This window comes from Xiphophorus maculatus, chromosome 12 (assembly GCF_002775205.1).
Source record: "Xiphophorus maculatus strain JP 163 A chromosome 12, X_maculatus-5.0-male, whole genome shotgun sequence".
NCBI lineage: Eukaryota > Metazoa > Chordata > Actinopteri > Cyprinodontiformes > Poeciliidae > Xiphophorus > Xiphophorus maculatus.
Genome location: NC_036454.1, coordinates 6,741,073 through 6,768,151, shown reverse-complemented (window position 1 = coordinate 6,768,151; position 27,079 = coordinate 6,741,073). Strand labels below are relative to the sequence as shown.

Below are 27,079 nucleotides of genomic sequence, written 5' to 3'. Positions count from 1 at the left end.
AGGAAAAGCCTGGTTGTTGGTTTAAAGGTGCTGGTGTGTGGACTGGATGTAGGTACTCCCTGTCTCCCGTGGCAGCAGCTGCATCCCGGTTCGTTCCCACCACACCGACATGTTTCCTGTCAATCAAACCCACAGCAACAGCATCGCAGCGCCCAGGCACAGCCGTGAGGGGCCGCTCTCGCGAGAGAAAGTGCAGCAGAAGACCTCAGTCTGCAGGACTGGACGTAAAACTGGGTTATTTTCTAAACTTCTGATCAAAAATACGCTTAAAATGCCCGAAAAAATACTTGATAAGGAGGTTTGTTTTTCCTTTATTTATTTATTTATTTATTTATTTGTTTATTGTTTGTTCGTTTATTTGTTTGTTTATTTTATAGAATAATTTGTTTCTGTGAAATAAATATTAATAAATAAAACAACTGGGAATTAATTTACGTCAGTATTTAAAATATGGTAAGCAAAACTTTAATTATATCCATACACAGACTGATATGTTTAATGCAGTTATTTAAGCTTAATTCAAATATATCTTACAGTTGTTGAAAATCCAAAAATCTGAGTAACAGACACGTTAAACCAAAAATAAAACTAAAACAGAATTATTGTCCTACAAAGCAACATGCCATCATTGGACAGTAGTATTCTTCTGTGAGACTACAACCATCACTACTATCAACAAACTCAGTGAGTCATTAAAACTCAGCTGTTGTTTGTAACAGACTATCTGCTTCTTGTAAATAATGTGCTGTTGCTTTTTATGCACATATTTTATATTTTTCTTTCTTTAAATTGCTATAATCACCTGAACATTTATTTTAATTTTAGCATTCTACTTTAATAACTGTTCAACATTATTTTTCATATTTTGTAAATTTGCCCTTACTGTACAGTCCCTAATTCTAAGTTTTATTTATTTATTATTTTTGTGTGAATATCAATTCTCCCTTACATTTTTTTTTTTTACAGCGTACAGCGTGCAACCGTTGTCCCGCCCAATTGAGACCAAAATGCGTCACCCTATTGGTTGTACGGCATGACGTTTTGACGCCAGTTTCTTTGCTGAGCGCGGCAAACATAGCCATCGTCAAAGTAAAACGTATCCAAAAAACTCCGAAAGAGGGCACATTTGACCTAGTTTCTTTCTTAACTGTTACCAAAATACATGGCGTCAACAAGCAAAGGGCAGTTACAGACCAGAAACCTACCATGGTGAGCTTAAAGTCTATGTTTGTTGGCAGTTACGGCTAGGTTTATTAGCGTTAGCTAGCTGACATCAACAGTGTGTTTTCACGGTGGCTCCTTACTTCATCAAATTATGTTATGTCTTCACTGTTCAAAGACTGTGTGTGTGTTTTTTTTAGATATTAGGGTAACAGCTGGATGTTAAAAGAACTATTCTGCTAGAAAGCGGGTATAAATATGTATACGTACATATATCGAAGCACATAAAGCTTTACCTGGGTTTTAGGTACAGGTTGACACATTGTACAAAAGTTTTGCTTCGAACTTGAGGAAAAGGAAGAAACGTCAGACAGGTCTGCAGAAGTATGGGATTGAATTTATATACCATCAAGGTATGATTAGTTATGTTCACAGTTCTGTGTTTGGCTTAAATAGACAATTTGACTCAGCTTACTTTTACAGTTTTCTAGTTTATTGTTGCAATCAGTGCCTCAAGTTTTCCAAACATTTCCAGATTGAAGTTGTCGTACAAGCTTACAATTAATAAATACTAATTGGAGTTTTGTATCCGTTTTCCATTCCAGGGTTGAAAAATACAGACCTCAGACACTGGATGATTTAATTTCACACAAAGACATTCTCAGCACCAGTGAGTATTAGCGCTCCACTACAGTAAAAACCGATGAATAACTGTCCGTATTAAACTGATAACCCTGTTTGTGTTGTTTGCTTCTTCCTTGTCTTTAGTCCAGAGGTTCATCAGCGAGGACAAACTTCCCCACCTGCTGTTCTACGGCCCTCCTGGAACAGGAAAGACCTCCACCATCCTCGCCTGCGCAAGGCAGCTCTACAAGGACAAAGAGTTTAACTCCATGGTGTTGGAGGTGCCGTTAAAATCCCTGTTACTAGATTTTATTTTATTGCAGTTTGAAGGTTTTTTTTATTGCAGTGAGACCTTGTTTCTCTTTAGGTTTATGTTCTAATTGGACTCATTATGTTTACAGCTAAATGCATCCGACGACAGAGGGATTGACGTAGTCCGAGGTCCTATTCTGAGTTTCGCCAGCACTAGGACTATTTTCAAGTAAGCAACACACCCTACTTCAAAAAGCAAAAGCTCTGATTTGGTTCATTTCCTGAATGACTGCAAATGGTATTGCAAGCTTCTTCCCGTTTATGCATCCCTCTTATCTTCCAGAAAGGGCTTCAAGTTGGTGATACTGGATGAGGCCGATGCCATGACCCAGGATGCCCAGAATGCATTGCGACGAGGTGAGCCATCTGTTCTCCCAGGCATCGCCTACTGTGAACTTACACGGCTCACTGAACACACACACAATTTGGCTGCTTGTGAATAAATGCATTTGCTCTGCTAACCTGGTGTTGCTTCTCAATAGTGACACATTGGACAGATTTAAAGCGCTAATTTGGGTTAAAGTTTAAAAGTTTTATTTTGGAAGCATTTGTTTACTCCAAAACTTTGCAGTTGTATTATATTTTGATGTCAGATGTTAAAGAAATTTTACTTATGTCTGATTTTGACTGATCTGCTTGTCAAAATGTGTCATGTTGAGAAAGTTTTAGTTATTTGTTAATCAAGTGCAGTTTCTGATTTAAAGGCTGACATTATATGACTTTGAAAATGTTGGGATGTTAATGATAAAAATTTTTTCCTCAGGTTTTTACATGTTCTTCTTTTATTGGTTATGTTGATGTTTGCTTCCTCTTTTCTTATTGCTCTCTCCGTTTGTCTCAGTCATTGAGAAGTTCACAGAAAACACTCGATTCTGCCTGATCTGCAACTACCTGTCCAAGATCATCCCAGCCCTGCAGTCTCGCTGCACCAGGTTCCGCTTCGGCCCGCTGTCTCCGGACCAGATGATGCCTCGACTGGAGCACGTTATCCAGAAGGAAAAGTAAGAAAACTTCTTGATTTTTGTGTCGCTGTTTCATTAATAGCATCTACATTTATGAGAACCTAACTGATTAAAAGACGTAAGAAGATTGACCAAGAACAACTATTATTGAATGCTTTTGTTCTACCAGTTTGATATTCTTAGTAGTCATTTAAGTTGCTTTATGACATAAAATAATTGACCAATTATTATTCTTAAACACATCCTCCTGGATTTTATTCATTTTAACTGTTTATCTTTATAGGAAATATTGAAGCTCATTCAACTTTATAATTATTTATCATTGATAAATTACTTTTTGCGATAGGTTTAACTGCAGTTATCAGAAATAGTAATAGCTTTTCTCTGGTCCAATGAATGTGTAACTGAGTAGGATGATATTTTTTTATGTACATATTGTGTGTGTGTATTGAACACTTAAAAGACAACAGACTATTTACAATACGGCACATCAGTGCAGAGCAGAAACACAGACATGCAGTAATCGCATTGCAGGATGAAAATTCAGTTGCCCTATTAACCATTATTGTTCCAACCCGAATTAAAATTTTTTGTTCATCAGCATTGACGTCACTCCAGATGGAAAGAAGGCCATAGTCACTCTGTCGACAGGTGATATGAGAAGATCACTCAACATCCTGCAGGTACGGCTTGAAGCTAATAACTGCTGCTGTCAGTCGACTTTAAACTGAACTGTGAATTGTATCAGGTGGAGAGCAACCTGAGCTGACTGCGCTCTGCCTGTCTGGTTTCAGAGTACCAGCATGGCATATGGGAAGGTCACAGAGCACACGGTCTACACCTGCACCGGCCATCCTCTCCGCTCTGACATAGCCAACATCCTCGACTGGTGCCTCAACAAAGACTTCACTTCAGCTTACAAACGTATCCTTCCCTTTCACTTTCTATTATTGTGCAGATAATTCAGTAGCTTTAAGTAAAGGATCACTTTGAAAGAAAGTTATATACATATGCCAGTTAGAATCTATAATTTTAGATGTACTTTTTTTAACATTACTTTTAGGTTTTGGAAGATTTCTTTTTAAATCTTAAAATAAATTTTTTCTCAGTAGCTTGTGCTTTACCAGTTCTTTAACACTTTTTAAAGAGGTTCTTGAGCTGAAGACTTTGAAGGGTTTGGCTCTGCATGATATTCTGTCTGAGGTGCATCTGCTTGTCCACAGAGGTAAGTTGTCTGGATCTGTACATTTCCTATTGCTGTCTAAGCAAAAATGAATCCTATGATCTAATCATGATCTATTTATCAATTTGTTCAATGTTCTGTGGGCAATAAAACAACAGTTTTTACAAAACACTTTAAAATATCACTTTAAAGTACAAGAAAACTGTTTTCTTCACATGTATTCTCAAAGACGGAGACAAAGACATCTTGGACACAACTTGGCTACTCCAAAAGCACAATTAAAAAACATGGTTCGAAGTGGATAAAGCTGCAAAATGAGACTTGAGATTTAAAGAAAATATACCTTGTTTTTTTAAAACTTCAGTAGAATCAGTTTCTGAAATACCAACTGACATCATCAACCAAGACATATACAGCATCTAGACATGTCTTCATGTCTAGATGCTTACAGTTTAGCCAAAAATTTGGCATAAAGTAGTATTTTATACTGTTTACACACTGTGCATGAAAAAATATTTTAAGTTTTTTGGGGGGAAATTATCTTTTTATCAAAGGTCTCAACCCAATCTGTCTGAGCCGCAAATGGAGTGCAGGCATGTGTTTTGCCAGCAGAGGTCGCTGTAGCTAAAGCTTTGAGAAATTAACCCATTTTTGAAACAGCTCAAGTGGTTTGGTGGCTCCCTTGAAGCTTGAAGCTTGATTTGCCCATTAATAATCCTGCAAAGTATGATTGCCTGCTAGCTTTAGAAACAAATTATTTTTATCAAACCCGCCAATTGATCCAGACAATGTGTCCAGAACCATGTTTATAGTTATGTATGGCACACTTTACCAAATATTAGTAGGGGTGTATGGATGTATTTATCCATACACAGATTCTTTATATTAAAAGCCATTACAGTTGAATTTTGTATAATCTGTCCACTGTGGAAGTTGAGTGTCTCTAATACATCATTAAAAGCCAGAAATGAATAACATTCACAGCCATGATAAGCGTATGTAATGTGGCTGAAGGGCGTCATAAGTTAACACATTATTTTATCATTGTGAGGCTACATTAATCAGATTGATTATTGAAATAATTGTCAAATAATTTAGATATCGATTGTTAAATTGAATATATGGACTCAGTTAAAGGCTGTTTACTTAAACATAATCGGAGCAGTAATTAAACCAAACTGTACCAAAGATGTTAATTTTGCCATTAAGATATAAAAAAACCTTAATGTGTAAATAATCCGTTCTAACCAGAAGTCCTCAGCTTTCAGCTTTACCCTCGTTGAAATTCTGTAAAATTACTGTTTTGTTTTAGCTGCAGATGCATCCTTAGCTACAAATGATCAACTGTTCGCCAGAGAAATGTAATGTTTTTGTATTGTAATGTATTTTATTTTAGGCAACAATATGTTTATTTTCTTATTTTAAAACGAGTTTAGTTATTTATGTCTTTTAGTGTTTTCCTCATATTGCATAAAAAGGCTTACATTTTTTAAAATGATTAATCAGTATTTGTTTGTTGCAGCCCTAATGTAAACCACTAAATATGTTTTGCATGACATCCTTTGACATGTTTACTCAAAGCTTTTCTAAGGTGGTTTTTATTTTATTCATTCAAGTGGACTTTCCTCCGGCCATACGGATGGGCCTGCTTATCAAATTAGCCGACATAGAGTGAGTACGATTACATTATCTAATAACAATTGCATAAATATGTATTGATAAATACTACTTTTGTACCCTGTAATGTGGCGTCTTTTTCAGATACCGGCTAGCGGCAGGAACCAATGAAAAGATCCAGCTGAGCTCCATGGTTGCAGCCTTCCAGGCCGTCAGAGACATGGTGGTCAGTGAAGCCTCTTAGAGTTAATCTAGAGGAAAACTGGGCCAATCACAGCTCTAATAAAAAACTGGCAAGTAGACAACATAGCTGCTTCCCAAGCAGATATTTTGTGCCCAACTTTAAACCACAAACCTGCAACTTGTTGACTTTTCTTGTTCAGAGTAACAAACTGAGAAGTGAGGCTATAATGTGCACCATGATGAAATGCTGGTCAATATTAGCAAATATTCCACCCATCCCCGTTTCAGAAAACAATTCTTGGATAAATGTAAATGTTTTTTTTCATCTGTTTAATAAAACTTTATTCTTTAATTGGGGTTACTTCATATTAACAATTAACATGTGCAAATTAAGCAGAAACACACCTGCTCTTTGATACCACAGGAATTAGAAATATATCTACAGTTCTTATTTACACAATAAATTAGCAGTATAAAATCGTAATATTCAAGTCATATGTGAACATTTATTTTATGCGTCTTATTAAAGTGGTAGTGCAATAAATGAAGTCCCTTAGTGCATCTAAAATAGATTACATCGCTAGATTGTTTTCATTAATCTCAAACTTTGAACCCATCTCCTATTGGTAAACAAAAAGGCAAGTTTGTTAGTGTATAAAGTTACTAAGTTGTCAGATTTATTAGTCCTATTTAACTCTCCCAGTCCTCCTCGTCAGACGAGCAACAGGTCTTGAGGCGTTCCGGGATGTTTCTGTAGGTGAGGTACTCCAGGATCCGCTTGGGGAGCGGTAGCGCCTCGATCTGGTGCGTTGACACTGAGTGGCGCATTATAGAGCGGCAAAGGTGGCACAAACTGGGAACCGTCCGGGGTGTCCTCCAGAACCTCACATGGCCGTCTCTGGTCCTGGCAGAGGAGAAGGAGAGTTTTCAAAATTGCTGTTAAAGTGCGGTGAGAAAATATTTACTCTGTTTTTGCTTTTTTTTCTTGATTAATTACATTACAAAATGCTGCTCGTAAATGTTATGCAAGAAAAAATGACTATCCAGATCAACCTGGCTCACTTCTAAGAACTAATAATTTATTTTAAAGAACTGCAGACCTGTCTTTCCTTCAGTTAAGATCAACAATTAAGCTAGGCGAACAGGACGTTGAAAGGAAAGTACCATGGTGAAAACTATTGCCGACCAAAAACAGAAAAAACTAAAAAAGCAGTTTAAAAATAAAATTAAAAAAACAATAAGAAGAAGATAACGTTCAATTATCAGTTCACGCCCTGAAGCTCACACTAGGGGAAAAAAAAAATATCTGATATACATCATAAAGTCCAACTTTACCTAAACTGAAGTTTGAGGCAGTTAGATTTAAAATAATAAATCCTACTTTTAATCATCTTTTTTCCCAATTTGGCTCCAGTCAGAACTTAGGAAAATAAAGTTTAAAGCCAATATATTATGCATTTAAGCGACATAGATGCCATTTCTACACCTGCAATCAGCAGGAACATCAGTTTAGTTTAATTTGGTTTTACCCTGTAGCAATAACGCCTCCTTGTGGAAGGTAGTTGCAGCAGAGTCCGCTGGAGTCTTGGTCTCTCTTTGTCTGCATTGTCATGTGTCTCTCTCCAGGTTCCCAGATTCTCAGAGCTCTGTGAAAACACAACACATCAGTCTGAAATCTTTTGTCCAGTTCATTATACCATACATCATCATACGTTCAACTTAAACTGAGAAAGACTTGCCTGTCATCAGTCACGATTGCCAAATACAAACCATCTGGGGAGAACTGGATTGCAGATATTTGGTTTTGCCCATAATCTTCAAAGTAATCTCTGCAAAAAAAAAAAAAAACAGAAGTCAGTCCCTAAACACCAAAATACAACAAGACCCCAGGAAAAAGGTAGAAACTTACGCAAGAGTGGCCAGTTTCTCGGCCGTGTAGGGATCCCAAAGGTCGATCCACCAGCTGCAGCCGCTGAAGGCGGCGGTGGCGAGAACCGCTCCGTCTGGAGAGAAGTCGCAGGAGGACAGGAGGCATAGCTTCTTATTGGTCCCTCCTGTTAGGTTCCTGATAAACGTATACGAGCGCAGACTCCACAGGCACACCATCTGGTCAAAGCAAGTTCAGGGAGGGTTAAGATATCTCTCAGTTTCACTGCTTTCCTATCAGTGGGAATCGCTATATAAATTGCAATGTAGCCAAATCATGTAACTTGATACTCAATCACAGTCTGGGTTTCTCAGTGGGTGTGCTGAATCTGGAGAGAGTAAAAAATCTGGGATTACTTAAGCAACAGTTGAGAATGTGTCATGTTTGCTCTACCCTGCTGCTCCTTGGGAATAGAACAAAGACACCGAAGTTCACAACTTCCTGTCAGTCCTCCAACAACACAGGAGCAGATAATCAGAACACTGCCAGCTCAAAAGCAACAGGAAAATGTTCACAAGCAGTCTCTGTGGTCATGCATGTGAACGAAACCAAAGAAATCCAAGGAGATTGTCTGAAAGAGAAGTTTTAAACCACAATGACCAGTTTTATAATTGAAGAGAATCCCATCCAGATTGCACAGTACAGGGCCAGCAGCATCATGTTGAAGTATTTTGCTGCAGGAGGGACTGGTGCACTTCAAGAAATGTGTTGCAACATAGGGGAAGCAGAAACAGACATTGCTTCAATGTTTCCACACAAGCCAGGTGGTCAAATTGTTGTAACCTGAACTGACCTGAAAAAGTTTAGTCTGATTTAACAGCATCTCTAAACATCTGGTTTCAAATGCCTGAATGTTTCCTCAAAGTAATGTTCCAGACAGTCCTCTTACTGCGAGCCTTGAAGGCATGCAGAAATACATAAATAGCCCCCTTTGAGAGTTCCCATATGCAAATGTTGGTATTGATCTCAACACATCGCGACAAATGTGAAGGAAGAAATGACTCACTCTGTCAAACCTGCCAACGGAAGCGATCATGCTGCAGTCAGATGAGACGCTGCAGCAGCTGATCCAGTCTTTGTGGCCAGAAAGCACCTGCACCTTTTTACCTGAAATGGGAAAAGGAAGAAAGTAAGTGAGCTCCAGGAGAGCGAACAGACAGAGTCCTAGATATGGAACTGTACACCGAAGAGAAAGGGAACACGAATCCCTTAAGGGAACATGATGAGGCTCTAAATTAAAACGGGTTTGGTTCAGTTTGTACAGATAAAACAAAAGAGAAATGATGACGGGAGCCAGCAGTCAGTGCCAAAGTATTTGGAGCTTCATGTCAGTAAATGACAGGAAAAGCTGCAGCTTCCTTTTCCAAAATAGCAACAAAAAAAAAGATTTAGTATTCAGTTTTAAAAAAATTTAAAATCTAAGTGCTTCTGAGAAAATTGTGTACCTTTGTGAGCCAGGTCCCAAATCCTCAAAGTTTTGTCCCGGGAGGATGAGATGAGCGTGAGCGATCCGTTCTGTGGAAAAACCAGATTCCTGACGACGCCCTCGTGGCCGTGGAGATCAAAAACAGCATTCCCTGGAAATGAAGAGAATGTAATTAAAACCTGATCTAGATTTTTTTTTTAAGCTCAATGCACCACAGGAAACACAAACATTACGAACCTGTTAGCACGTTCCACACCTTGATCACCCCGTTCTCCAAGCCGGTGGCCAGGAGCAGAGTGCTCTTCCCTTTCTGTCCTTTAGACAGCTTAGTCGGATGAGCCGCTGCCGCCGACCTGGGAGGTCTGGGTCCGAAGGCGAGCGCCCACACTGGGTGACCACAGCTGAAGCTCTTATCTGCCCTGTCCGTCTCTCCATCCTGCCCCTCTCTGTGGGCGAGAGTACAATCAAGAACACAGATACCAAATGTAGGCGGTGTGCAGCTTGAGCCGGTGATGAAGCGAGGCAGTTTTAGTTGCTTCTGTTGTTAGCTGTGTACTGGGAAAGTGTGATATTCTGCTTCTGTTGTTTTTCAGCAAATAACGCCCACTTTGATGCTTTTATATCAGTGCTGGTGAAGTCATTTGGTTTGTTTGACTTTTCATGATGCAATACTCAAATATTGATCATATTAGGTCTGATGTACAATATTGTTAACCAACTTGACCAGGAAAGAGCACATACTGGGGAAAAAGACGACAAAATCGGCCAAAAATGGGGTGAAAAATGGTCACTTTTAGAAGCAGAAAGAGTTTTTTTTTTTTTAACCCTCTATGGCATGGCGTTGCCCTCAGGCAACAAACCACATAGCTGTACCTCACATTGCTCCTTTATTTTATTTTTTGGGGGGCATGATTTTTGACATATTTTTGTCCAAAAAATAGTTCTTTTATGAATATAGTTTTTGTTTGATTTGTATTTCATTTCTCATAATCAGTGTAGACAATCTTGGTGTTCTAGACCAATGTTACCCTGAGGCAACAAACCCAAATCTGGTTCCAGGAGGTGTCAGAGTCCGATTTTATGATTGACATGTAATTAGGGACCACCAAGCTCCCAAAGAATGCAGGAAAATATTTCTTCCCCACAAAAATAAAAAGTCATGCCATAGAGGGTTAAGGAAACTACATCAAGACATGTGAAACAGATCTGAAATATTTCATATGATTGAATTTTTTATCTGAACATTGGTCGAAGAGAAATATTTATCACTACCCATGACTAGAAATAGGAATTGATTGAGGTGTGGGTCAATCAATAGTATGAAAACAGGTATTTACTGGCGATTGTTTGGAAAACTAAAACGAAATACTTAAAATATAAAGCTAAGCACTAATAAATTTAATAAATTAAATTAATAATTTTTTCAATCAGGACATTGGTATCCAAACTTTTTGCACTGTAGGGGGAAATCACCAAGATGAAAGCACTCAATGGCCATATTTTCTAATTAAAAATGCTAAGTAATTTTATTGCATATCTTTAATTTGTGTGATTGAACCATGCATTATTTTCATGAAACAAAGTAGAAAGAAATGTATTGTAGGTTCTGAAAATGGTCCCAGATGTTTTCCTTAATAAAAGAAAGGTGTACAGGCTTCTATTTATTTATTTCTTTTTATTTTGGGCGAATGTTTTCTATTTTGTTCGTTTAATCTCAACAAAAATGAGAACTTTCTGAAATCTTTGCTGTCTTTCACCAAGTTTAACTTCAATGATATTAACATCTAAGTAAAAGACATGGTTGGGCGTGCCGTGGTGGCGGAGGGGTTAGAGCGACCCACATTCAGAGGCAACGTAGCCGCGGGTTCGACTCCCGGAAACCGACGACGTTTACCGCATGTCTTCCCCCTTTCCTGTCAACCTACTTTGAAAAAAGGGACACTAGAGCCCACAAAAAAGACCCCTTACGGGGCCAAAAAAAACATGGTTAATGAAAATAAAAAATACTGTTTGGTTTACTAACAATTTTACTTTAAAAAGTTCACCTGCAACATCTCCATTTGCTGGAGGCTCAAATTTATACCATTATTAATTTGCAGTTGGGGGCCATATAAAGCTAATTCAAGGCTACAATGGGCCCCACGCTAAGCATAATCAAATTCATAGAACAATAAAGTATTTTTCAGGCTACTGTAATATAACATTATATATTCTGTAAGATAAATTTTTAAAATGCCACTCAGCACATATTTTAAATATTAGGCTGATTTTATGATTACATTGCTCCTTTTGGTTGCAGCATAACCAATGAGCAATCATGCATCACTTCCGAGCACAACGACATTCACTTCAAATATTTAAAACCTGGGAGTCACCAGCGCGTTAAACGATATGACTGCAGCTGACATCAGCCAAAGGTGTCCGAATGTCCTACGGGAACGTGAACGCACCCTGCCGGGATTAACAGACGTGCAGGTGAACCTACTCGGAGTCCAGAGGCCAGGCGACCACCCACACGATGCCGTGTCCCATCGACCAGGCGAACCAGTCTCCGTCCGGGGAGAAGTCCACGCTCCACGTCTCGCATCCCGCCAGGTCCAGCAGCGACGGAGGCCGCCTGGTCTTCAGCTCCAGGAGGAGAGCTGGGTCCGACGCTGGAGGAAGATGGAAAATCGGAACATGACCGCTATTTGACAGACTCATATCTCGCAGTGAGGGTCAGCAGGTCGTTTGGACCAATTCCTCCCCCTTTCCTTTCCTTTTTTCCCCTCTCTTTCCTCCTGTTGGGAGGTTTCAAGCCCTGTCTCCAGGGAGCGCTGCCTGGTAACGGAGCTCCGCTCAGAGATCATTCACAAATAAGCACTTACATGTCGGCTGCGGCTCCGTGTTGCTTTCCGTAGAGCACATCGTTTCCCTTCTTCACATTCTTCAGACTTGCGGGTCTGTCCGTTTAGCTTGAGCGCTCCTTTCCATCAAAACCCAACCAGAGAGTTTCACCAACTCACGCAGAGATGGAGCTCCTTCCTCTCTGAAGTCGGACGTTCGCTATGTGAAAAATGCAGCAGTCAGAGCCGAAATGTTCAGCTGATTTCCTGACGCCTGAGTCACTTAGTACTGTTGACTGTCAACGTCGCCCAACGTAGTCACGTTTTCTATTGTTACGTAACCCAATGCAAGCCTTGACCACACCTCCCAGGAAGATATAAAAACATTCCAACAAACGTTTTTTGTTTTTTTTCCCCCCCACCCGTTATTGTTTAATGTGGCTAAGTGGTTGCAGTTTTATTCATGCCACGTTTTATTGCATGTGAACTTCATGCACTTCACACAATGTGAGTAAAAAAAACAAAAAAACAACTTAAATACAGTAGAAAAAACAAGGCAAACACAATAACACACAGACTCCATGTAAAGACTAAACCAGAAGTCAGACTAAACCTTTTCTCTTCAGGTCAGTTACAAATTCAGAATAACGAAATATCCTTTTTATTAATTTCTTTATATTTAGAACTTTAAATGACACGTGTCAAACTCAAGACCCAGAGGCCAAATCTGGCCAACACATGTGGTCCTCTAGACTCTGAAGTGCTAAATAAATAGAACCTTCAGGGTGAACAGCAGGAGCTTCAATATTATTTCGTCAATCAAATCAAAGCAGCTTTTATCTCTACACTGTCAAATTAAATCAATATGAAAACGTGTTCATAATAATATTGATATTAATCATTAAGTTCTCATTGAATGCAGAGTCAGCTATATCTTTATATCTTTGCAATTTGTTAATGGGTTTTATCAATATTTATCATCTTAAATGAGTTTGGCACTTGCTTTAAACTGTATAACTTTTATAAAATACTTCATCTATTAAACCGGGCCATTCAGTGAACAGAGGGAGACGTTGTGAACAGTGATGTTGATTTTCTGCGCTCTTTTAGAATTGTATTCTGCCTGTAGTTTTATCAATGGCAGCCGAGGAAATGAACGAAGCCGTTCAGTCCCTGTTGGTCGCGCTTCCAAATATTTAATTAACATTAACAGCCGCCTCGTTCAGCTCAGCACTTCTCTCTCAACTTTTTGGATCAGCTCACATTTTTTTATGGAACTGAGATCAGTACTTTATGATGGCCACTTCAAAACATTGACTTTGTTGTTCTTAGGCCTCTTTTTAGGGTCATTAACCATTTGAAAGATGCATTTGTGCCCATATTCTGCCTGATGTCCTCATATGTTACATTAGACTTTTCACAGATGTTTTCTTTCCTTATAAAAAGATGGCCCTTCATTTATTGAGTGAAGGTGAAGGAAACCAGACCTGACTCCCTGATATGATGACTTACCATTATTCAGACACTAGCATGACTAAGATTAATCTGAGTCATATTATTTTTGCTAAACACTCTTGATGAGCTTAACTGGATAATTTAACAGACTAGATACAAGAAAATAAAAGATCTAACTCTTGGTGGTTGTGCTTAAGGTCTGATTTTGAATTAGAAAACAATATGTTGACTCCATGATGTCAGACAAAGTCAAAAAGAAAGCTTAGCAGCCTTTGATTTAATTCTAGGTTTAACTGAGATACCTGATCTGAGCAACTCAGACATTTATGTAAGCCTTAAGAGCTTGACGGAGAAGTTGAAGGAATTCAAATGCATTGTATGTAGAGCTAAGAGCCAACAAAATGACTTTAGTACATGGGTGTGGAAGGATCGCTGACCGTTTGGATCAACTTCAAGTATCTCAGTATGGTGCAATTTGAAAATGATACCATACTGAGATATGGCAAACAGTAAATGCATAAATTATGTGAAGGATTAAATAGATAATCCTCCATAGCAAAGATGTTTTGATATTAGTTGTATAACAGATTCATTCCACTATTGCAGGTCAGAGCTGTTGTCCAAAAGCATCAGTTTCCTTCTCCTCTTTGTCCTTTGGCTTGAGATACGAGGTTTTATAGAGCAAGACTGCAATCGTTGTTACATTTTAAATTAAAGTATACAATTTAAGCAGTTACCAGAATTAGCAAAATCCACAGACAGATGAAAATCTGTTATAAAAAGATGGTCCTAAAGGCTCCGAAGGATGTTTTATGTATATGGGTTTTGTTTTTATGTAGGCAATTTGTAATAAAATCAGGACTGTGATTATTACAGTACATAAATAAAATAAAAAATATCCCTTATGTCTAGTGGAGTCTAATCTTGAAGCATTGTATGATAAAGGCCAACAGTAATTCTGACACAAACCAGCTGCAATCAATTCAATCAATGCTTGGCAAATGTATATGTCAATGTTTTATTAATAAAGTGACTTTAATAGTCAGATTTTTTTTATTTATTGCATAAATTTAGTTAAAAAGGATTTAGAACATTCCAGTCAAGTTAAAAAAAAAGGACAAAGTTCCATTTATTTCTTTTGATATATCTGACTTTAAGAAATATAAACACAATTTCTGCAATTTATGACAACTATCAATGTCTCAGGTAGCGAGTTTTAACATCAGTTATCTTCTTGTAGTCATGTAAGCAGCATATTTGGCTAAAAAAAAAAACAACAAAAAAACATTGGTTGGCATCCAACTCCTAACATGCATACACACCATGAATTATTCACATTAAGCTCACACGGCTCATTTCCAGCCAGACTAGTTTTTATGCTGGATCTGCTTTTGACAGTGTAATACATTATTTAACTGCTTTTAACTTGCTTTGACCTACTAAAAAGATCCCACATAAAAAATGTAATGTGCAAACTGAGGGACTCGGTAAATGTGCATAATGTGAATTAGATATAATGGGCAATAAATTAGAAATTATTTAGATGTGTGTTTGATGTTTATTCAATTTAAAGCACAAGAATCAATTTTAGTGCTTCAGAGAATGTTTGATTTGTTTTGTCTGAATTAAAAAAAAATTTTATATGGTTACATTTTATTGTCAAATTTTGTCCGTTTACTTTAAAATCTATTTAAGTTTTTTACATAACCTGATTAAAATTTTCCGCCAAGCAAAACAGCAGTACCAGTGTGATTCTGGCGAACACAAGAAGATCCCTGATCCAGAGTCTCCAGACATAAAAATGCTTTGATTCTGATCAGGTTTTGGAAGTGAGCCAGTCTGTGTCTCACAGCTCTGAACTGATGGTGACATATTTTAAGTTTCGGTTCAGATCTGCTTTATGTACTGGGATAGGCAGTGTTTGTACAGTGTGTGATGAATGTGAAAAACAAACAAAAAAGGTGGTTTCCTCACACATACTTCCTGCTTTAATGTCACTCATTCAAAATTCTGTACAAACAAAAAATGTTTAAAATCAACATACAAAAATGTACAACACCGCTAAAAAAAAACAACCCATTTTGGAGTCTAATTCAGTTGTCATTAGAAATGACGCATTAATTTTCAAGCATCTTGTCCCTAAAATGATACGAGTTCCTCCACCTCTTCTCTGGATTCTTCTGTTAGCTCTTCAGTCGGCTCTTCTTTCTGTTCAGGCGGCTCTGGATGTGTTTCAACGATGACCTCGTGATCCTCACCTGGACACAGAGGGATGCATTATATTCCTAAACACCCGAGTGCTTAAACCAGGGTTCCTATGTCAAGGAAACATGTTTCAGTTTACACACTATCTTTAATTTTATTTCACCATTCAAAAGAAAAAAATCAAAATTTCTGAGAATTAAATAAGTTTACTTGGAAGTAGAGGAAACTTCATTTCTTTTTATTGCCATATTAAGACTTGTGTTTTAAGCCAATAGAGTGACTATTTTCTCCATTTTCTATTAGTAAACAGCAAACTCATTCAGAAATTCAGATATTTGGTCTTTGAAACACATTTATACAAGAGCTGTAAGATGGACCTGTGGTTTTGTCAAAGTGATTTATTTCCTGAAATGGAGCATATCAAACCACAAGTAAAGTGCAACAATCTTTGAATATATACTAGTTAGCTTATCTATTTCTGAAAGGTAACATTCACAGAAAAAAGTACATTTTTGGACGTTTACCATAAGTACAGTTGTACATCCTAATGCTATATTGCCATTTGTTTCAATTGCATTTAATAAAATTATACGAAACCACAGGCATTTATATATTTTTTTATAATTTTTAAAATCTGAATAAAAGGTGTACCAAAGTCCTTTGTAGAATCTGTAGTTAGCGTTACGTAGAAAGACCAGATTTATTAAGCTTCAGAAATAAAGATTTTGAAAAAGAGCCGATTTCAATAAACCCAGATGCCAAAAGAAAGCTGTGAAATAACATTTTATCAAACTCCTGAAGCAAAATGCAGCTTAAGCACTGTGTTTTTTTAGGATTTATGGAGCATGCAGATAACAAAGCTTAAACAAGAAACTGTTCTGGACTCAAATTGCTTGAATATAATTAAAAACTCCCTTTAAAAAACAACAACTTAAGAACATCTTACTGGAAGGGATCCGATGTATCTGGACGAGTGTCGTGTGGCGACCGTTGGTTAAAGGAGGCAGTCGGGGGACGGCGTCTTGAAAGATCTGCTCATCGTCCGATTCCACCAGGTCCACCACGTCTCCTCTGTCCTCAGCTTGCCTGCAAAAAGGAAAACTGAACCTCGCATTTGACCTACAACTCAGGGCATGAGATCATTTTTTTAACACCCATCACGAGTCTGTCTTGAAATTCCAAAGGAAGTGAAAATATACTGAATCTTGATTGCAACACAACTTTGAAAATAAACTGTTCGGATGAAAGAAGCTTTGTTTTTGGAGCCGATCCCTGAGCACAAGGATGCCTTTGAGAGGCAAACAACTAGCTGTGGTCGGTGGCAACCTACCAAGAAATGCTGGAATTCCCAAGCAAAAGCGATGAAGCACAACACCGCCACAAACAGGTTTAGATGTAAACAAACAAGGTTTCAAATTTTCCCAAACTCTGCTGGAACACTAAAGACTAAATGTAAAATAAAAACAGTGTTTTTCAGTAAATTAACAGAAGAACTACAAAAAGATTTTAATACTCACTAAGGATGGATTTTTTTGTTGTTTTTTTCTTATTAACTTAAACTTTCTTTCTTACACCTTTTCTGTATGTCGGCATGTCATTTCTATACATGTTTTAGGTTTAAAATTGAAGAGAAAATGGAAACAAATTAAAAGTGATTCAGCTGTAGAAGCAGCTGTAAATTATTCATATTTTACATTTTCTACAGATGATTTATTATGCCAGATTCTGGTGTATGGGAGGTAAACTCATCACCATCAGTGTAAAGGATAAAGAAAGTTATGTGGAAATATTTGTGGCTGAGACACTGAGCCAATGTGAAGGAACATAAAGTATGTAGTTACGTCTGGGAGTTTAATTTTGGAATGTTTTTGTAGTTTACCCATCTAATTTTGTTGTGTATAACTTAAATTAAGTGAAAAAGATATATATTATAAATGTCAACATAAATTCACGCTAGTTATCAAAAATTTTCAGATATTTCTAGTATACAAAGTGTGAGGTTTTTTTTTTTTGGCTTTCTGAGAAGCGATGGTTGTTCTCAGAAGGGTTTGGCAACAGTTCAAATGCATATCATGGCAGTTGTTGGCGATAAGAACCACTCCCATCAGTGAGCACACACTGCAGATCTCTGGAGATCTGCTGGTAGTCTCCAGAGATCTGCAGTGACTAGCAGCAGATTCCCTAAAAAAAATCAGCTGTTTTTTATTTTCCAAAACCGTTTCATCATCTTTCAACTTTCATTCATAAAAAAGACAAAACACTTTGAATCTCAGTCTATTGCTATTACCAGATAAAAAGCAGAAGCTAAATACTGCAAGAACATGTAAAAATTAAAACAGAATAGAAGCTTTAAAAACTACAGATAAAAAAACGTATGTAGTAAATTAGATCATTTGTGAATTTGTTGTTCAATGTGATAATTTTAAGTTTTTACCAGTACCCCTAAAATTAAAAAACCATAATAACAAATGGTCGTTTAATTATTATTAGTAGAAGTTAAATGTCAAAGTAAACTATTAATGCATCTACATTTTGTTCTATATTTTTTTAAATACATTTTTTTCTTGTTCTTTGTAGCTTTGTCTTTCAAATTAAAACTTGGTCGGATTTTTCACGTTTTTCCTTTTAGAAAAGTTCCTGTAGTTGATTTTGAATCATCTTGCTGGGTTTTTTTCTTCTTCGGAACCCAAGATTGCTAATCTTGCTAATCTATGTCCACGCTCTTGCAACCCCACCCCATAATACTACCATCTCCGTGCTTCACTGCCACTGAAAGTGACTTCTAGTGTGGGCTTCAGTCATTCATCAAGCTTCTCCTCCAGTTCTTTAGAAAATAATTCACTTTGCTGTTTTTAGATTTTTAGGAAAAGTATTGTGTTCATGAATTTTACTTATTATTTTTAAGATATATAAAATACATAAGTGTATTTTTAACCAGGAATTTGAAATTGCCATCCTTCAATTTAAACATGGTGGAATTTTATTCCTGAGACAACAAAGTATGTATTGACTTATAATGCTTAAGCTGATGGTGTTGAATATTATCTAACTGAAATAATGTCATTATAAATGAAAGACTTTTAATTTTTCTCATTTGATCATTAATAATCCAGTTAGATCGTTATTTTATACCCACTTTTATTTTATGTTTTGTTTATTAACAATCTAATTAATCTATATTTATGACACCTGGGATGACAGTATTTCAGAAAGTTTCTACCTCTGAGTTTGTTTTGGAAGTTGTAGACGTGGGTTTATCTTGGTGAAAGCATTTTACTTTTAGTCATGAAACAAAAGAGTTCAAGAATGTCAATTTAATAATTAATAGTTTATACTGAGGTAATACTGCACTTTAATTTGCCCCCTCATCCTGAGAACTGTAAAATGCAACCAACCACAGGCAGCATTAGTAGGGATAGCTGCAAAGACATTTTTTATGATTACAAATGTAAAATATGTATCCAGATTGAGATACTCACATGAAACCTCCTCCTGAAAGAATAATAATAATAAAAAAAGAGGTTAGTATAGACCAATGTCTCAAATACCAGCACTGGTCCATTATCTATGGTTTAAAATGAGCAAACACTGTATTATGAGAAACAAGTTACCCAGGCAGATTGTGTGTCTCCTGGAGTAAAGTATTTTAGCCACGATGAAAGCGCAGCCCGTGATCAGGGCAGCTAGGAACACACCGATCACTGCTCCAGTGTACGCCGACGATGATGCTGAGAAAATTTAAAAAAAACAATGACAGGATTTTAGGACGGTTAAACGGTGGAGCGGCAGGTCTGTCAGCATTCCAGACGTGGAGTCAACACCTGGACTGACCGGCTTCTAGATTAAATCTCATCAACTTTCCATTTACTCCAGCCACGCCCTTCACATAACTTCATATATGCTTTTATAATAAACTCACCTTTCACAGTGAGGAAGACTTCCAGCTCGCGGATCCCGAGCGCGTTCTCGCTGCGGCAGAAGTAGTACACTTCGTCGTACTTGCTGATGTTGACTATGGTCAGCTTGAGGTCAGGGCCTTCAACGGACAGGATGTACTTGGATCCGGGAACAATCGGCTCCTCACTTTGGCCTTTCCTCCACGTGGTGTTGGCAGCCGGTACTGAGCTGATCTCACGGCAGGAAAGAGTCACGTTGGTTCCCTCCAGAACTGAGACCATCGGATCGCCCTGTGGGTACGGAGCGCCTGGGAATACAGAAACAAAAAAATATATCATCTCCAAAGGTTTCTTCCAACACCAAAACTATTTGAGAAATAAGAGTTTCTGTCTACAGCTGTGTTTCCAGTCACCAGAAAACTGAAACTGAAATTATGAAAATAATAATTAAAAAAATTGATTGACTTTGTGCTAGAATGAGGTAGATTTTCCAATATTTATGAGGAATTTTATTAAGTGGGGTTACTCATTAAAACTTGTTTTCATCTAGAGCTTCAAATTTTCTTCAGCAGAGATTAGATGAACCAAACTCATATCTATACATTTACATTTTAGTCTGACTTCTATGTGTCTCAAAAGTTTGTTTAATGAGGAAAACAACACGCTTTATGGGCATTACCACCTACTAGTCATTGTTGGTCCTCAATGCATATATATAGGAGATACGGGACTAATAAAGGACATTATTGTAATGGTCTGACTATTAAATACATTTTGGCCATGCCATTTCAAGCTCAGTGATTATAATTTATTCAGTAAACTCTATGCAGTGCTGATAAGGCCCCTGCTGCACATTTTACGATACATTTCACTGTAACTTTGCTGACTCCTCCCAAAAAAATTGATTTTAAGAAATCTCTTTGTTTATTGTCCCCCAATAATAAAATTGAATTTCCTCCCTTGAGAAGAATATAGACAAAGATTTGTGGACATCTGTAAAGAAAATGCAGCTCATCTTCTCACAAACATTATATGTGTCACCTGACCTGTAAACAGTTTGACTAAAATATTATCCCCCAATGAAACATTATTTTTACAGAACCAGAGAGAGAGAGATGAGAGAGCTGTAATTCATTAAGCATTTCATAAATTTTGTAATCTTATATTGTGAAATCCTTCAGATTAGATGTCCTACGAACAGCTTTTGGATTGTTTGTTTGACAAAGACACAGTTCAACTCTGGGTTTGCACATCACTCAATGAAAACTGACAGGATAAAAGCAGCTTGTACACCTAAACACACTTTAGTTTCACCCCTTCTGTGTTTGAAGAACTCTCCTCATGTGATAAGGATGTTTATGTCACTGCATGACTCAGGAATAATCCAGCTTCATCACTGGGTGTGTTTATACTTTAAGCAAAACTCTAAATCCCACATGTCAAAGTCAAAGGTTACCAAAAAAATGAAGATAAAACTTTAACACAAGATTATTCTAGTACTCTGAAGAATGAGTAGTTGGAAATATTATTTATTCATATTTCCAAACTAACAAGTTTCGATTAAAATTTGCTTCCTGCAGGTTTTCACAAAACAAAACATTGCTCCATGAATGATGACCTATCACCTGGGCAGGAGAGACCACATTAGATCACCATGCAAACTATGCATTACTCACACGACGCACACTTTGTGTTGAATATTTCTGTGCTAGAAGTCCAAGCATGGGCGTAACATGTGAGCTAATCCGGCTGTTTGAAGGGATTTTAAGAGGTTTGGTTTTGCACCACAGACAGCAGAAACATGAGATCTACACAGGAGATGAAAGTAGCTCCACTGAAACCTCAGGATCCTGCAACAGGATTTATTCAAATAGAAGCTTCTACATTAAATGTACCTTTTGTCTTCATAAAATACTACCACTCACACTAAACCAAGGTCTGTGGTTGTGCTGCATCCCTGTTTCAACACACCAAAATTAAATGGTCCATCAGTGTGTCACCATGTTCTCCAGCGGCCTTGTAATAGGCCGTTCATTTAAACCAGGAACTAAGGTCAGGAAGACCTGAGGAGTTGGTGTCTTCTGCACTAAACCTATTATTCAATAATCATTAACTTCTAGGACTGTCAGATAAAGTGTGACCTACTTTGCTATTTGCTTAAATAGAGACAATAGAGTATTGCTGTTAACTTTGTTACATAATTTCCGGAGTTTTAAAAACGGAAACAGACCAAAAGCACCACAGATCCTCCAGCATATTTAACAGAGTTTTCTGGCCAAACACACAGAAATCACAATCATTAAACTAGTATTTGGTAACTTTGAGGGATGGGCTATAAATCGATTTTATGAGTTTTTTTCACCAATGCACCACTTGGATTTCTACTGGTCAGAGTGATGGTAGTCCATCCAAGAAGTATCATCAGGTTTGACACGTGTGTTTCACAGATTTTTTTTATGACATTGAATCCAGTAGGTTTTTTTCAGTCATTTGTACATTTTTACAGAAAAAATTATTAGAATAGTAAATCAAATTTGTTTTGTTTTTTTTAAAACTGAGATGTTATATTTAAGACATTTTGCCAAGCCTTAGGACCTTTGTCAGTGTGGGCAGATGCCAAGTCCTGCTGGGGAATGAAATCAGCTTATCCATAAAGCTTATCAGCAGAAGGCAGCATGACAATACAGCAACAATTAAAGCAGAGCAGAACTTAAACATCTCAGCTTTGATTTTCTCGGAGTTTTTATAACATTCTGGATGTTTATGGACAAACATTTCTGAATAGTTTTCTGATCTTATATGTTTCACAAATATTAAAAATATTTAATACAAATCAATGTGAAAACCAGTCCATTAATTAAGAATTATCTGACTTTTCCAAAATGTGAAGGAACTCTAGTGATGCACTAAGAGAACTGAAGAATTGAGACAGGAAACATGGCTGAGACTACAGCTCTTGTCTTATTGCACTTGTTACACATTAAAGCAGGAATGACAGCCACACCTATAGAGTGAATACTCAGAAATCTACACAACACAGAGAGCGCTGCTGTTAAATGTGCCTTGTTCTACACTCTCAAACCTACGACAGCGTAGAAGGGTCATTGTAGATAGAAAAAGTAGGAAAATAAAAAACTTGAGCCAAAAACCAAGGAAATTTTCTAGAACAAATAAGAATATTTCTAATCTCAAAACACTGAAAGTTTGCTAGAAAAAAATAGGAAAATTTGAGAATATCGCAGAAAGTTGAGTTTCAAAAGTTGAACATTTTCAACTTTTCAAACAGAAAATTTTCAAAAGTCACAATTATTTTGACTTTCCAAACTCAGACATTTACATGATTTTTCCACAAAAATTCTGAGATTAATCTCAAATTTCTGAGTTTTTTTCACTTAAATTTACACTTCCTTTCTTTTTTTCTATCAACAATAACTTTAATAGTTAAAGTTATAAAGTTATAATAGCCATCATACAAACCTTTCTACCAGTTACTGCTACATTTACTGTTTAAACCATGACTTTTAATAATTCAACTAAAGCCTAAATTCATCATATTTTATAAATATAAACTGAACTTTTTAGTAATTCAGAATGGGTGAAAATACTGATCACTTCTGTAGATGGAAGTGACCAGTATCACTTACTGTTTTATTGATAACTGAAAAGACAGTGTTAAAATGACTCGTTTCTTTAAAGGGTACTTACGGAGCGTAATGGAGCAAGATCTCTCATTTTCTATTTTGAGCAGCTCATGCCGGGCCGTGCAGGTCAGTGTCTGCCCCTCTTGCAGCGTCGATCTGTTCAGCGACACAACGAGGCTGTCCGTCACCTGGAAGTCTCCGTCTTTGCCCCACCGAAGCTCCGGGGTCGGATACGCCCCGAACCAGGAGCAGTTCAGCTGGACACTGGAGGAGTTCTGCGTTTCCACGGACATACAGTCAGGGTGTCCGCTCGGAATATCTAACCCAAACACAGACGGGGAGAAAAACAGGATGAGTTAAAGAAATTATTTATTCTATGATTTAATTACTAAAGCATTATTCTTCTTTTATAAATGGAGGCGTATTCAGGAAGAACTTTCATTAAACCCGCTACATTATAACTACATTATGACTTTGCTAACCTTCACACCATTTGAACGTGGTCGCATTTCATCACATTACAAGCGCAAACTTTCATGAATTTTATTGAGGATTTAGGTGAAACACCAAAGTAAAGTAGGACTTTAGAAAAAAGGTTTTCAAAATGGTATAAAAATAAGATTCTGAGGCATACATTTATTTTCAGCCTTCTTATCTCTGATACCCCTAAAAAAAATCCAGTTCCAGGAATATGGATGAAATTAAATACTTTTTTTTAAGTGAACATAAGCAGTATTTTCCTTGTTTTCTGAAGTATTTTCTGTTTTTCTTTGGACATTTGCTTTTTTATTGATAAGGCCACTGAGTTCTGATGTATTAGTCATTCAGACAAAAAGATGCTACAAAACTCAAGGGATGAACCAGTTTTGTGTCGACAAATAAGGAAACACTCAGCAAAACATCTAATTATGACACAAATGTACAATTTGTTCCAACTTCATAAGCTTAATCTATGATTAATATCATGTATGACAGTTTACAAAAAGAGAATTGCATTTAGCCGCACAGTGGTTAACTCGCTGATAGATGGAGCTTCTATTAGTTCAGAAAGAAATTATGTTTCAGAGTATTGTTACTACTCTGTACTGAGTCATTTTAAGATGAAGGGTCACTACTCTTACCTCAGTAAAATTTCTGAATACTCTACTCAGTACCTTAACTTTGATTATTATTGAGTTTAGTTGAACCCTTAAATATGAAAGAAAAAAAAAACATCACAGAATTACAGCGTGTTACTTTACTCTAGCAACTTACAGTACACCAGCAGCTCAGTGCTGTTCTTGACCATGCGGTTGGAGACGGTGTTGAGGGCACTGCAGGTATAAACTCCCTGATTGCTGGGCTGGATGTCCTTTATAGTGTAATTCAGCACTGGAGATGGTGTGAAAGCCAGGCTTGTGTTATTGTTCGAAGCTCCACTGAAGGTCAGGTTCAGCTGCTGAGATGAGGAGGACCATGCCATGCATTTAAAACAGAGGCTGTCTCCTTTCTTACTGACCAGTGTCCTGTTGGGTAGCACAATTGCTGGGTAAATCATTGTAGATACGTTGTTCGGTCCACCTGAAATAAAAGAGTTCAGCATGTTACAAGTGTGAGCAACTTCATTCTTACAAAAAGAAACAGAAAAAGATGATTACTTGCAAATTCAGATTTTGGTGCATATTTTTAAGATAAAGAACTTCGTCAGGTTATGTTGACGGCAACAAAAATGACACACATACTCATTCATAAAGTGTATTTTCACTATGCATTTTGTCTTGACATCTACTTCCTGCAGCTGTGGTTTGGATTGAGGAAAATCTTGATCATTTTTGTATTGAAACAAACAAACAACTCAAAATCTCCTACCTCAAAATATTAAAAAATACCCCAATCAGACCCAAAGTTGGGTAGCCTTTCAGAAAAGGTAATGAGGCAGAGGTTTCTCAAACTGATAATGACAAATTTGAATGAGCAACTCAAGCCTTACAATATAACCATAAGTCAAAATATTTGTTTAATGGTATCTACGTAAAAATTGGAAAGAAAATTTGTAATATGATCTGATATCTATTAATCAAAACAGCTGATCAAACTGTTGATTTAAAACCTTAATAAGAGTTACAGGTGTTCATGTTTTCCACAGCCAGACTATTTGAAAGAAGGTTTGTTACAGTTTATTCTTACATGTTTGGCCAAGGTAGTCAACCTATTGTTTTAGTCAGTTCCAGTTTCATTATTATTTATTTTACATTGGGTATTATACTCCTAATCGCACTCACTGAACAAATCAAAGTTGTGTTATTTTTATGTATTTTGGCCAAACGCGCAAAAGAAAAATACTCTGGATTTGCATTGCTTTTCTGTATCGGCCGATACGGAACCTCAGATATCGGTATCAATATCAAAAGTGAAAAAAGTGGATGGATGCATCCAGCATGCTTTAGAGGTCTTCCTGCTACAAACCAACAAATTCAAGTTCAGCAGAAACCTGCTGAGGAGCCATTCATTTGATTCAGTCAAACTAACCAAGGGAAACACCTAAAACATGCAGGTTACTGACCTTTGACTGACCTTGAGAATGGCTGCTTTAGCAGTTTTTGAAATTTTAATTTTTAAAAACCAAGGCAGATACCAATAACCAGTACATAACTACTAGGATTGTGGAGCTTTGATTTACAGAAGCCAGATGGGAGAGTGTCCAACCAGTTTCCAAATAGAAAGTAAAAAAACTACTTTATCAAGTCATGCACAGCTCGCTTGCTGTCATGTGAACAGGCAGGTGAATATGTGGAAGAACCAGTTTGGTTGAAAAACTGCTTCAGCAACTGCAGACAACCAACGCCCAGAAGAATCCCATTAGACTGGAGCCATACTGGACTTCATGCCCACCCCACTTACTGGTTACTTGAAGCAGGACATGTGCGTTGATGGTTCTGTTGTCTGGTAGCCTGGAGCTGCACAGGAAGCTCCCCGTGTCATCAGAAATCACTTTACTGATGCTCAGACTCCCGTTACGCTCCAAGGTGAGCCGCGGGTCTTTGGCAGAAGAGTCCACATGTAGCTCACCGTTTGAGGCGACAACATGACTGTCTTTCATCCACGTTGTCCAGACAGGTGTTAGATTCCCTCCGGTGTAACACTGAAGTAAAACGACGTCGCCCGGTGCGGCTGACTGGACAGTTTCGGTGGAGACGTTTCCCGAAACTGTCGCTTTAAGACGAGAGAGAAGAAAGGAGTTAAACCTAATTTCAACACACCTGTTAGAATTATGTCACCACAACTCACCTGCCGCAGAGAGAAACAGTTGTAGAAGCGCTAGAGATGCGACAATGTTCATGTTACCTTTTCTACATAGCCCTCAGAAATAACCGAAGAAAACTAAGACTTCTAGTCCGAATCTGTCTTGTCTACCTGTGCGCGCTTGCCTGTGACACCGAGCTTAAGATCATTATTAAAAAAGTAAATGGACCGCAGTACCGGGTCACCGATCTGACATGTTGAGCTTCCACTGGTGTCTCCGCCGGAGATTTGGCGGACGTGCTTTGTTTCCAAGTGCGTGCAGGTACGGAAACGTTGGAAGGAATGAACCGCACCTAGGACTCACCTGCTTAAAGAGACAGAAGCATCTTTTTTTTTACTGACGATACTAATGGTGCGTAATGGACACATTACATTATCAT

General features: G+C 37.5%; 3 protein-coding genes across 4 annotated transcripts; 1 reads left to right on the top strand and 2 right to left on the bottom strand.

Moving 5' to 3' along the window:
- Positions 1-1,037: 1,037 nt before the first annotated feature.
- rfc5 (replication factor C subunit 5) lies at positions 1,038-6,394 on the top strand. The gene is made up of 11 exons (XM_005803838.3): positions 1,038-1,209; positions 1,767-1,831; positions 1,930-2,066; positions 2,187-2,266; positions 2,381-2,454; positions 2,939-3,098; positions 3,661-3,742; positions 3,854-3,983; positions 4,207-4,284; positions 5,859-5,913; positions 6,004-6,394. The coding sequence occupies exons 1-11, from the start codon at positions 1,163-1,165 to the stop codon at positions 6,101-6,103; spliced, it is 1,008 nt and encodes a 335-aa protein (XP_005803895.1). The 5' UTR covers positions 1,038-1,162; the 3' UTR covers positions 6,104-6,394.
- wsb2 (WD repeat and SOCS box containing 2) lies at positions 6,367-12,532 on the bottom strand. Of its 2 annotated transcripts, XM_005803839.3 has the most exons (9): positions 12,263-12,532; positions 11,881-12,049; positions 9,633-9,841; positions 9,415-9,546; positions 8,976-9,076; positions 7,952-8,148; positions 7,782-7,871; positions 7,572-7,688; positions 6,698-6,946 (listed from the first exon to the last, which is right to left on the bottom strand). In XM_005803839.3, exons 1-9 carry the CDS (start codon positions 12,300-12,302, stop codon positions 6,733-6,735), a joined length of 1,269 nt encoding a protein of 422 aa, XP_005803896.1. In that variant the 5' UTR covers positions 12,303-12,532; the 3' UTR covers positions 6,698-6,732. The 2 variants fall into 2 exon arrangements, with proteins under 2 accessions (XP_014326037.1, XP_005803896.1); XM_014470551.2 differs by lacking the exon at positions 12,263-12,532 and having other exon boundaries at positions 6,367-6,946; positions 11,881-12,113.
- Positions 12,533-14,709: 2,177 nt separating this feature from the next.
- vsig10 (V-set and immunoglobulin domain containing 10) lies at positions 14,710-26,985 on the bottom strand. Its single transcript, XM_005803857.3, has 9 exons — positions 26,685-26,985; positions 26,298-26,609; positions 24,672-24,977; positions 23,482-23,736; positions 19,800-20,084; positions 19,492-19,608; positions 19,360-19,372; positions 16,827-16,966; positions 14,710-15,933 (listed from the first exon to the last, which is right to left on the bottom strand). Exons 1-9 carry the CDS (start codon positions 26,734-26,736, stop codon positions 15,815-15,817), a joined length of 1,599 nt encoding a protein of 532 aa, XP_005803914.1. The 5' UTR covers positions 26,737-26,985; the 3' UTR covers positions 14,710-15,814.
- Between the last annotated feature and the right edge of the window lie 94 nt (positions 26,986-27,079).